The sequence below is a fragment of the Macadamia integrifolia genome, unplaced genomic scaffold (assembly GCF_013358625.1).
Source record: "Macadamia integrifolia cultivar HAES 741 unplaced genomic scaffold, SCU_Mint_v3 scaffold896, whole genome shotgun sequence".
Lineage (NCBI taxonomy): Eukaryota > Viridiplantae > Streptophyta > Magnoliopsida > Proteales > Proteaceae > Macadamia > Macadamia integrifolia.
In genome coordinates, this window is record NW_024870573.1 from 44,108 (window position 1) to 56,237 (window position 12,130).

At 39.5% G+C, this 12,130-nt stretch overlaps 1 protein-coding gene across 6 annotated transcripts in view; it reads left to right on the top strand.

Moving 5' to 3' along the window:
• The window catches only part of LOC122070355 (protein FAR1-RELATED SEQUENCE 5), a 78,806-nt gene that overhangs the window by 34,221 nt on the left and 32,455 nt on the right, over positions 1-12,130 (top strand). Inside the window, exon 3 of one of the 6 annotated variants that reach the window (XM_042634499.1) lies at positions 8,267-8,660. The exons of the other annotated variants lie outside the window; for them this stretch is intronic. Coding sequence (XP_042490433.1) covers positions 8,267-8,395 — 129 coding nt within the window. The 3' untranslated portion in view covers positions 8,396-8,660. Of the gene's footprint in view, positions 1-8,266; positions 8,661-12,130 lie in introns of those variants that run through there. 6 annotated transcript variants of the gene reach the window in all.

A 12,130-nucleotide genomic window follows, 5' to 3' on the forward strand; every position in this document is an offset into this window, starting at 1 on the left:
GGTTGTACCAAGCTGAGCATGGGTGATGTGTATGCTCCAGCTTGAGGGGGAGTGTTGCGCTAAACTTTAAAACTGATAGGGCCGATAGGGGTATTTTGGGTCCTATCGGCTCCCATATTTCTGTGATATGGCTTTGCCTTTAATTAGGCAATGGGGGTACTTTTGTCTTTTACTTTCAGCATTATTTTAATATAAGTAAAGGACTAAAACCTATGATCAATCTATTCTAGACTGATCGCAGGTCTCTCCTCTCTTTTGGGCGTACCATCGATCACACCTCTCTCTCTCTCTTCTTTCTTCTCTTCTTCTCTTCTTTTCTCTTTTCTTTGGTTTGGTTACAGATCTCTAGGATTGTAACAAACCCCAAATTGACAACCTACATATCCAATTCATCCAATTGGGGTTATCCCATCTAGTTCATCAGTCATATGAAGCTGAAAAATTATAAGAAACATGGTAGTACCATGCATCAGTTCCAATTGAGCTCAGGAGTGGCAATTCATAATTTATAGGGAAGGAATTGGGCAATTTCTTCCCAATTCAGTCAAGAGAATACAGCAGTAATACACTTATACCTTAAATCTGAAATTACTTGCATGTATATTTCATTCCCAGCCCCAATTACATAGAAGTATCCTTGTATGGCAAAAGCCCTAAGATCCAGGGCTCCTAGAGATGGGTCAGAGTCAAATTGGGTCTCTAAACCCACTCTGAAACCAAGGATCCAGTTCTAGGGAATTAAATCCCAGCTTGGGAACTCAATATCATCTCACAGTTACACATGCAGCCATAACCCTAACATGCTACTACCCTTCAAGAAAATTCAGCATGCATGCAACACCCATCCTAGGTCTCTACAACTAAATTCAGCCAAATCCGATTCATGCACTCCAAGATTCCCAATTCTGGGTGGCTGCATGCTTAGATACATGGCTGAACCTACTTCTACCCTGTAAACAGCCATCAAAGAACACTTCCTTACCTTAATTTTGCAGGTGCAACAGTAAGTACAGCAGCCACATGCACAACTCCTATTTCAGCTTGTTTGCATAGTTTTGCACAAAGACGAGCTGTTCAGCTACAAGGACAGCAGCAGGTCCAAAAGCAAGCATGTAGCAGAATTGGGTAGGCAGCAGTAGAAGGGATCAGCAGCATGCAGTAGCAGCAGCCTATGCAACCCAAAAATTTCAGCCTTCCTTCCTTCTTCTCTTCTTCTTCTTTTTCCTTTCTTTTCTCCTCTCCTCTCCCCAACGTTTTCAGCTTGTGAAAGGCTGAAATGAAGTAAATGGGAGGATGGAATATATTTATAGAGGCTAAAACACATTACACTAGGGCCTGTTTGGCTGAATTGCATAATTCCAAAAATTAATTCTTTAAACTACTTTTAAAAACATCTAACTATTTAAAATTTAATTCCCCTCAATGGGGCCCACCAAATACTAACCTATTAGGTTGGATTTGGTCAGCAGTAGGACCTCTACATATTGGGTAATTGTGAGGCTCTACGGTGTAGGGATGTGGGCCCCACACAGGAAAAACACATTTTTTAGTATTCTGCCAGCCAAACTGGCTGGCCGGTTGGCAGCTGAGTGGCCTACCGGTTGCAGCGCCTTTTCAGGCCATCAACTGTCCCATCTTCTTGGCTTATGAGTCCTCTCAATGTAACTAGTTCCACTTCTATGTTGGCCATTTTATACCTCTTCTTGACTAGTGGATCTGCCAAACTTCCCTCTCTTACTGTTGTACAAGTGGATCCATAGCAAGGCAGCCTATCTCCTCTGCTAGCTAAGTCCTGACACTGAGGTCAGCTGCTTTCAGTTTAGGGTGTCACAATTTCCCCCCTCCTTACAAAAATTTCGTCCTCGAAATTTGTAAGGTTGTTCATCATCGAGGATCAATCCCGTTCACTTAATACCACTCTTATCCACTGAGTTGCAATATCGAACTTCCACTCAGTGTTACTAACATGGCCACATGTCTTGGTAATACTGGCTGATCTCAGCAACACACATTAACACATCCATTGGCCAAACTGGTCCCTTATCTATTCATGTCCTTAGTCCCTCGAGAACTGCAAAATCAACATACCTCTCTACTTCTCACTTTCCAATATCAACCCTGTTATATCTTCTCACATACAAATATTTTTCCTGTCTCGCCCATATATCTTCACAGGGTACTCAGATCTGATCTCTGTAAAGATTTACAGAGTCCTATAATTCCACACTGATTCTATATTAGTTGGTCCACAATTTCACTCTCTTCACTTTATGAGAACCATACCTATAGATTCCATTTTCCATTTCATTTCTCCCAAGTCAAACTATTAATCATATTATAATATATTTCCCCTTTTTCTTTTTATTTTTATTTTAAAGCTTCAACCAAATACCCAAGATGATATCCCATCATTTACATGGCTTCACAAGTTTAGGGCTTCTGACTTTATGCAATCAAACTTCCATACCTCTATTCACACTGCTTGACCTCTCACTACATTCAATCATGCTAAGTCTTCCCAATATTCCATTATCCACAGTTTACTCAAATTTAAAATTTAAATCTTCACAATTCTAGATATCATGCTTTAACTTTCATATGCTTTCTCCACATACTCAGACACATATTAAATGATCATATAATCCAGATCCTCAATGGTCCATAATGTTTCCTCACATTCTTATCTCATAAATTGTTTTCTTTACTCTTAAATCATCCATACAACTTGATCTCAGGTTTACTCACATGAATTAATTATCATTCTCACTATTCCACATTTTCAATATTGACCTGGTCGTTCCGATTCAGTATTGCTACTGATCAACCTCGGATCCGTTGTGTGGCACATCATTTTAGGTATTAGTTTCTTGATACCATTCTCACTTCTTTATAAAGAGAACACTCTTACTACTTCATCTGCCTTTTGGTACTTACGGCTGAGGTCTTCGTGAATACCACTCGTGATCAATGGCAACTGTAGATCTCATCTTTGCCCTTTTTCACGACTCAATGACAGTCAGTGAAGCAAGGGTCGCGTCTGGAATCATTTTATAATATTATTTATGCAGTGTCAATTGGAATTAATATATCCTGATACTGAATATTTCTAAAATTTTACACATGGTGTAGCTTTCATGTTTAGGTAATTGTGAAGTCCAGGTATGCTTTGCAACACTTGCCTAATATCTTCTTCATCTAAGGTGCCGACATGACCACCCTTTTTGTCTTCTTCACCTTACTTTCTTGGGTAGTAAGTCTACACATCACCTATGAGCTTTGTAGGCGGATAGCCACTCCATATCCAATACAATCATCAAAACTCCTTCATATCTAACTTTCTCAATCGAGTTATCAAGTCCCACTCAAGTGTGTGGATGAAACATGGTAACTCATATCTCCACTAGTAAGATACCAACTATCAACTTCGTGTACCAGACTCTTTTACCTTTTATGCATCTTGACAGCAGGGAATGAAAATACAACAACTGGAAGGTATTAGGTTCCAATGCACATAAGATTATTAATTAAATAAGATATACCAGGTATGACAATGCATGTGAGGATTTCATCAATGTCAACAATGTACCCATGAATATCTCAGATGTAGCCTTGGCCTCTTCCACTGTCATTTGCAAATGCCCCTCCTTGCATTCTGATACCTTGTTGCATCAGAACTAGTTGGAATAGTTATTGATGTTGAGGGTTCCACATATGAGTCTGCCATCTTCTTCTGTGGACACAATCTAGCTATATACCTAAATTGATCACATGTAAAACACTGTTTTGTCTATAAACATGATCTATCCTTATGTCCAAGTTGTTTACATGCAAAACACTGCTTCTTCTGTAGACCCACTTGTTGAGGTACTGGTGCTGCTGGCCTAGGCTGTTGTAATTCTTGGCCAACTTATGATCTACTAAATTGCAATGCAGCTGGAGTAGTGTGGTGTACTTTAACTGCTCTAGTGCAACCTCTACCAGCAGATGGTGTCTGCTTTCCTTGCTGCCTGAGCTTGATAATTATCTCTCTGTTTCTCTTCTATGGACTTGGCTGTTTGAACCACCCCTGCATAGGTCTGAAGGTGATGTGCAATCATCACTGCTCCAATACTAGCCCTCAAACCCTTCTCAAATTTCTTGGCCTTAGCTCTATCAGTCTTCATATGATCTGGTGCAAAGTAATATAGAGCCTCAAACTGTTGTTGATATTCAAGGACAGATTTTGGCCCTTGTGTTAAAGCCATAAATTCTGCCTCCTTACACTTTTAGGGAAATAATTCCCATAGAAGGTCTCCACAAACCGATCCCAAGTTGAGTTGGGATGAGTAGCCAACAATATATGCCTTGTGGCTTTCCACCAAGCATGTGCCTCATCCTGCAGTTGATAACTGGCACATAAAATCTTTTGTTCATCTGTGCACCCCAACACTATGAAAGCTTTCTCAACACCCTCTATCCATTAAGATGGTGCCAACGGGTCATGGGTCACTCCACTGAAATAAGGTGGCCGGTACTTTTGAAATTTCTCCATTAACTTGGAGTTATCTACCCACACTAGTGCAACCGACTGTGTCTGGTGTATGCTGCCCAAGTGGTGTCACTAGTATTGACTGAGATGACTGACCACTGGCTGGTTGTGTAGTAGTTGGAACTCCTTAGGCTAAAGTTGGTGTAGGAGGAGCAGATGGTGTATGCTGCACAATAGGGGGTTGTACCATAGGTGTCTCCCTGGCACAGATAGTTGTGGACATCTCATTCATCATGGCCCTCTGTTGTTGTTGGACTTCTCTTTGTTGCTGTTGAAGGCTTTGTTGGATGCCTTACATCACCCCACTAATCATGGCAACCACATCTTGAGTTGTCATCACAGATGGTGTAGGAGGTGGCACAGGTGATGCAACTGTTACCTCATCTTCACCCTCATATTCAGATTCATGTGGAGGGTTAAGATTTGCCCTACGATTGCAACTATGCTTATGCAATTGCGGGTCATCTTGGGGATAGGTATGCTTCGGCATTTGAGAAATTTCCTGTGAAATGAACAGACCAATTACTCTCATAAATGATTATTGCATACCATATGACCACACAACATGCTTTAAAACTCATACACGGCAGTAATAGAAAATTCATAGTGGAAGAGAGATTCATCCACTCAATCCATTGGCAGATGACACCCACCGACATCAATCTAATTCCCAGATCTTAACTTGCAATGTAGTTCTACTTATGTAATTCCAATTGTTCTTATATTGTTACATTTTATTTGTTTAACTACATGTAAGAGTTATGCTCTTTGATTTATTATGAGTGATTGGCTTTTGCACCTAGGCTAGTCTCCTATGGTGTGTACTAAAAGTTATGCAATTATCTTAAAGTTTGTTAAATAAATCCTAATAATCACCAGTATGAAATAACATAGAGGGGGGGGGTAAATAGGTTATACTAGTGAAATTTAAATCTTTTTGAATAATTGGATTCCCAAGTGTGATTGTAAAATAAAAATTGCGGAATAAATTAAGTACAATCACACTACACCAAGATATATAATGGTTCGACTCAATTTGAGTCTAGTCCACTCCTTACAAGATCCTCTTGTATGGTAGTCCACTAGTTCTCACTTTCAGTATAGTAGGTAGGGAAGAAAAGCTTTTACATAGTCTCCTTTACAGGTAGAGAGACACCTTTACAATCTCCTTTAAGGTAGAGAGGCATCTTTACAATCTTATGAGGACAAGAGAATCCTACACCAGCCTAAGTACAGTCTAGACAAGTGTAAAAGAAAAAGTAAAGTGGAATAAAGTTTTGAGTTACCTTGTGCGGTGCGTGTAATGAATATGAACTATATAATGATGCACCTTAGTAGTCTCCCTTTGGATATTAAGGTTGATGGAGACTTCCACATAGTACTTGAGTTCCTTGGAGTTTGGGTTTGACCACAAAGTTGGAACTCAATTGAATAAAACTTGTATCTCACTGAATGGCTTTGATAATGATTGTTAATGCTCACTTAATTGTTAATTAATAAAGTCATTAGTGGGGTATTTATATAGGTGAGGGTTCGTCTCAATTTTGGCAAGAGAATCACTTATTTTGGGAAGAAAATAAGCTTTAACGGTCAAAATTTCCTCAACTGGTAATTACCGGAACCGGATCAAGTGATTGTTGCCCAAATATAGCTGTTGGGGCTAAAAAACTAGCCGTTGGGCTTATACAAGTTTATCCAGAAGCAATCCAGTTAGCCGGAAAGATTTCCAGAAGGCATCCGGTAATTACTGGTTCAGCCCTCTGTTGGCCATGTCTGATATGTGTTCTGTTCACAGAGCCTAACCGGTAGTACCTGTTCAATCCGGTAATTACCGGATGGCCTCTGTTTTGTGTTTTAACTGACTAGCAGTTACACAATCACTCATATCTTTCACATGGGATATCCAAATGACTTGATTCAAGTTGTAGTGGTTTCACAACTTGATTGTCTACATATCTCCAGTTTAGTCCGTCTCTAAAATATGCTATTATGAATGACTAAGGTGCCCTTGAAATCAGGTCTAGACATTCTAGCTTGGTCAATACACTTGAGGTTCTTAGTCATGGGTTCCTCCTAGAGTCAATCTTACATATGTATGCATTACGAGTGTAGTGCGTGCAATGTGTGTGGTATTACATCCTATTCTAAAATGTCTTTAAGTCTTCAAGTCTTCATACTCTTCTCGTATTCACGAGTTCAGTTCTTCAGCTTCTTCTTTCATAGCCTTCATCTTGACTTGATGTGCATTGACTTCATGTTTTTGTCTCGAGGTCAGGCATCTTGGCATTAGTCCTTCACATAACACTAGATAGATAGCCATTAGAGTATCACTTGTTTGTTATCATCAAAACTAATCTGGAGTGAGGGTATCCTCAACAATCTCTCGCTTTTTGGTGATGACAAACAAGTGGATTAAAGAAGAAAAACATTTTAACAAAAAAATAAATTTTCTTTCTTTAATCAACATCATTCTCCCCCTTTTATCAACAGAAAAAAAAAAAAAAAATGGGAGTAAAGCATAACATGTCTCCCCCTAAGCATTTGCATGGAAATATTAAAATATAAAACTAGCTAGGGTATGTTACTGGGGCTATCAAGGCTCCTGTTGTCGTAGACCCAGGGTACTAGAAATGGGAAACTGTAAACTCCACTGTCATGACTTGGCTACTTTTCTCCAAGAAACCTGAGATAGGTAGGAGATTTATAAGGAAACTGCCAGGGATATTTGGGATAGTGTCTCTAGGACTTATGACAGGGTAGGTGACTGTGAAGGTCTACCAGCTTCTTCAGTAGGCTCTCTCCATGAAGCAAGGGAGTAAGTCCATTTCTGACTACTATAATACTGTTATAGAACTCTGGGAGGAGTATTCATTACAGAGATCTCCATTTGACCAATCCTGATGATGAAGCCAAGGTCTATAGATCTTTTGAAAAAGAGCGTGTTCTGATTCTTCTAGGTGGGTTGAATTCAGAATATGAACAAATCCGGATACAAATTTTGGGCCGATCACCCTTACCTACACTTGAGGAGGTGTGTAGCTACCTCCTGAGTGAGAAGACCAGGAGAGGTGCCATGAATTCTACACCTTCACTTGAGGGCTCTGCTCTTTCTTCCACTACCCACAGAGATTGGCGTGGAAGCGGCCGAGGTCAAGGGCCTTCCCATGGAGATGACAAAGATAGACGACAATGTGATCATTGTGGGAAACCTGGACATACTCGAGAGGTGCTGGGTTGTTCATGGCCGTTCCAATACACGTGGTGGCCGCAAAGGAGGGGCTACAACCTATGCTACTGTGACAGAGTTTGATACTAGAGACTCCTCACAGGCAGATACCAACTCCTTCTCTAAGGATGATATTGCAGTGCTTTGTTGGTTTATGTCTTAGCTTGATAGCCCATCTACCTCATGGAATACGTCGGCTTCCACTATGCATGTCACCACCACTGCACCTTCCACAACTCCTTCGTGGGTCATGACTCTGGTGCCACTGACCACATGACTGGTACGTCCCATTACTATGACTCCTATTCCATTTGTTCTGGTAAGGATAAGATTTGGGTAATTGATGGTACCTTATCTTCTCTCTGGTAAACGCAGTATCCTTGTTACCTCTTCCATTTCACTTGCTTCTGTCCTTCATGTTCCTAACCTTACCCTGAATCTATTGTTTGTGAGCACTTTAACTAAAACCTTGAATTATTGTGTCACATTTTTTCTCTCATTATCTCTTTCAGGATTTGGTGATGAAGAGGATTATTGGCAGTGGACGTGGGAGGGGGGCCCATATCGTCTTGAGCTGCAGTCGCCTTTTTTCACTGCACCACAGTCCTATGCATGTGGCCATAGTGATGCTAGTTCTATAGACTGTGATGCTTTGGCATTAGCGTTTAGGACATCCCTCTTTTGTTGTTATGAGGAAACGGTTACCTCACTTGTTTACATCTTTTTCTTCTTCTCATGTATTTCATTGTGAACCATGTACTTTTGCTAAACATTGTCGTTCATCTTATCCTTATCATGGTAATAGATCGGTTGTTCCTTTTCACATTGTGCATACTGATGTTTGGGGACCTTATCCCACTACCTCCCTCTTTGGCCATCGTTATTTTGTCTCTTTTGTTGATGATTTTTCTCGTACTTGGACCTTTCTTATGAAGCATAAGAGTGATGTTTATGATGTCTTCAAAAACTTCTATAAAATGGTCCATACTCAGTTTGAAATCAGGATAAAAATTATCCTGTCTGATAAAGGGTGGACTAAATGTATGGTGGTCTATAAGACTTTTTTTACTGATAATGATATTATTCATTAGCTTGTCTGTGTTGATAGACTTGATACACCCCAACAGAATGGGGTAGCTGAGAGGAAAAATCGTCATTTGTTAGAAGTCGATCGAAGTCTTCTATTTGGTATGCATGTGCCTAAAACTTTTTGGTCTGAAGCTATTCTTACTATAACTTTCCTTATTAATCACATGCCTGTAGGATTAAAATCTCAACTAGATATAATCCTTAGACCCAATAGATCACCATAGATAGATTAAGAACACCAAGAACAATCGGATAGAAACTATAATTAATAAAAGCGTACTTTGTTTGGGATCTATAGTAAAGCAATGTGCAGTGGAACACCTTCTGATCCACGTAGCAAGGTACTTCTCTATTCCCCTATGATCACTGGCTAGATGAGGAACCTGAATGTACAAGGGAAGAATCCAAAATAAACCCTATCTCTTTCACTTTCTCCCTCTCTCTCCAAAATGCACATTGTGAATAAGATTAGGGTTAGAGGAGGGACCTAGCTCTCTATTTATAAAGTTTCCCAATGGACCCACTCATCACAAGTCCAATGGTTAACTAAAGCCCACACTAGCCATCCTATATTAAACTAATTAAAGTCTGTATGTCTCACTTAATTAGACCATATAATTAGCCTGGTTTTATTAAAGCACAAAAAACCTAATTATTATAAACCCACATAGAAATATTCTAACATTCTCCCACTTGGGCTATATTAATTGCTATCAATTTTTTGAAAACTTATTTTGTCCTTAAAAAGCAATCTCAGGCTAATCATCACCTTAATTCACGTGTCTTTAAAATGATCTAGAGATATCTCTAATAGTCAATCTTGTCCCGTAGAGTCTCAAACACCAAATCATGGCAGTAACTGCATCTTGTAAACGACACAGGACCTTCCATGATCACGAGAGCTCTCAACTCTACTAACATGGATTCAATATGGTAGTGTGGCAACTGGATAACACCCATATAATAGTTCCATATGTGTTATCCCTTTGTCAGTGTAATTTTCTCTCCCTTAAGTGATACAACCACATTTGAGAAAATTCTTTATGGTTCCAATGAACCTGTATGTTTTATCTTCAATAACTCGAATTATACTGTGTTATAAGACATACCTTAAGGCTAATAACTGAATGCCCCAGCCTTTGCTCAAGGTTAACACATACCTTAAGACTTCAAACATTTATATATATATATATATATAACATGTCAACATATAAAGCACTCACGTGTTAAATACAACAGTTATAAAAAAACTGCATTTTATTAAATATAATTGCATGCAAAAGACAGTTAATATATAATCCCAGAAATTACCAAAAGGTAAAAAGAACACAGATGAAAATTTTATTACACAATAGAGCAAAATAACATATCTCCCACTAAACAACCGCATCCCATGATGCTCCTAAGCCCATGCTATGACATGTCTCTTAAAAACACAAGGGCGAAGGCCTTTAGTCAGGGGATCAACTACCATATCATCTGTACCAATATGCTCCATTGTGATGTCACTTCTTAACCTTTTCCTTTATGGTCAAATATTTGACCTCTATATGCTTGGACCCTGTGATACCTTTATTGTTGTTAATGAACAACACAGAAGAGCTGTTATCACAGTACAACTGGATGGGTCTAGCCACAAAATCAAATACTGTCAACTCCCTTATGAGGTTCCTGAGCCAAATTGCCTGAGTAATGGCTCCACAACATGCTACAAATTCTGCTTGCATAGTCGAAGAAGTTATCAATTTCTGTTTCGCACTTTTCCATGATATTGCCCCACCGACCATTAAGAAAATATATCCTGATGTGGAATTCCTGCCATCCTGACAACCAGCAAAGTCAGAGTCTGTATACCTTACTAGTTGTAGGTCGTGAACATGTATGTAAATCAAAGTATAATTCTTTGTCCCCTTTAAGTACCTCATAACCTTCTTGGCAGCAACCCAGTGATCGTGACCAGGGTCTGATTGATGTTTGCCTAGAACTTCTGTTGCAAAAGCAATATCTGGTCTGGTACAAACTTGTGCATACTTGATACTTCAAGTGCACTAGCGTAGGGTACTTTCTTCATTAAATCTGTCTCAATATTACTTTTAGGGTATTGTAATAAGCTCAGTTTATCACCCTTGAGAATTAGAACATTCCCAGATTTGCAATCCAGCATACTGAACCTCTCCAGAACACGATCAATATATGCCCTCTGAGAAAGACCTAACAGTCCGCGAGAACGATCCCTATGGATCTTAATGCCAAGGACAAAACCAAGGTCCTTCATGTCAAACTCCCTAGATGAGTTGCTTTGATTCATGCAACAGTCCTAGATCACTGCTTGCAAGCAAGATATCCACATAAAGTATAAGGAAAATAAATCTGTTCCCATTGACCTTGTGATATATACACTGATCTACCTGGTTTTCAACAAAACCGAATGAAGTCGCAACACTGTCAAACTTAAAGTACCATTGCTTAGAAGCTTGCCTGAGCCCATAAATAGACTTATTAAGTCTACATACAAGATGATCAGAATCATTCACCGAAAAACCTTTAAGTAACTCAACAAGCTCCCAAACACCATTATGTTTGATCAATTGCATTTCATCTTTCATTGCATCCAACCACAAATCTGACTGAGGACTAGAAATAACATCTGAATGAGAAACTGGATCAATCACACAACTGATATTGTAGTTATGTTCTCCCAAATAGACCATATAGTCTGGTGGTATGGCTGACCTCCTCAACCTGGTGGATCCCCTGAGTGGAGCCTCCACAACCTCATCCTGAACTTGAGAGACCTCAGTAGGAGCTATATCAACAACAAGCTCCTATATCTCAATAGGTGTAGCAATCGGTGTAGTAGGCTCTACATCCATCTAGATAGGTAGAGCAAATGATACTGTCGTCCCAACCTCACTACTATTCTCTATAGTCTAAGAACAACTACCCTTCTCAGCCACATCAATTTCAGAAACTTTGCTGTCTGTGATTCCATAATTCTAGTACATCCGCAAAGGTTATAAAATCGATACCCTTTCGAATGATCAGGGTAAGCAACAAAGTTGCAACGAGTAGTTTTGGAGTTCAACTTGCTCAAAGTTGGATTATACAACCTTACTTCTGCAGGACATCCCCAAACTCTAAGATGGTTCAAACTAGGTTTTCGTTCAGTCCATAACTCAAAAGGGGTTAATGGAACAACTTTAGTAGGGACTCGATTAAGGATGTAAAAGGTTGCCTTCAAAGCCTCTCACCCCATAAAAACTGAGGTAAACTTGCCCTACTAACCA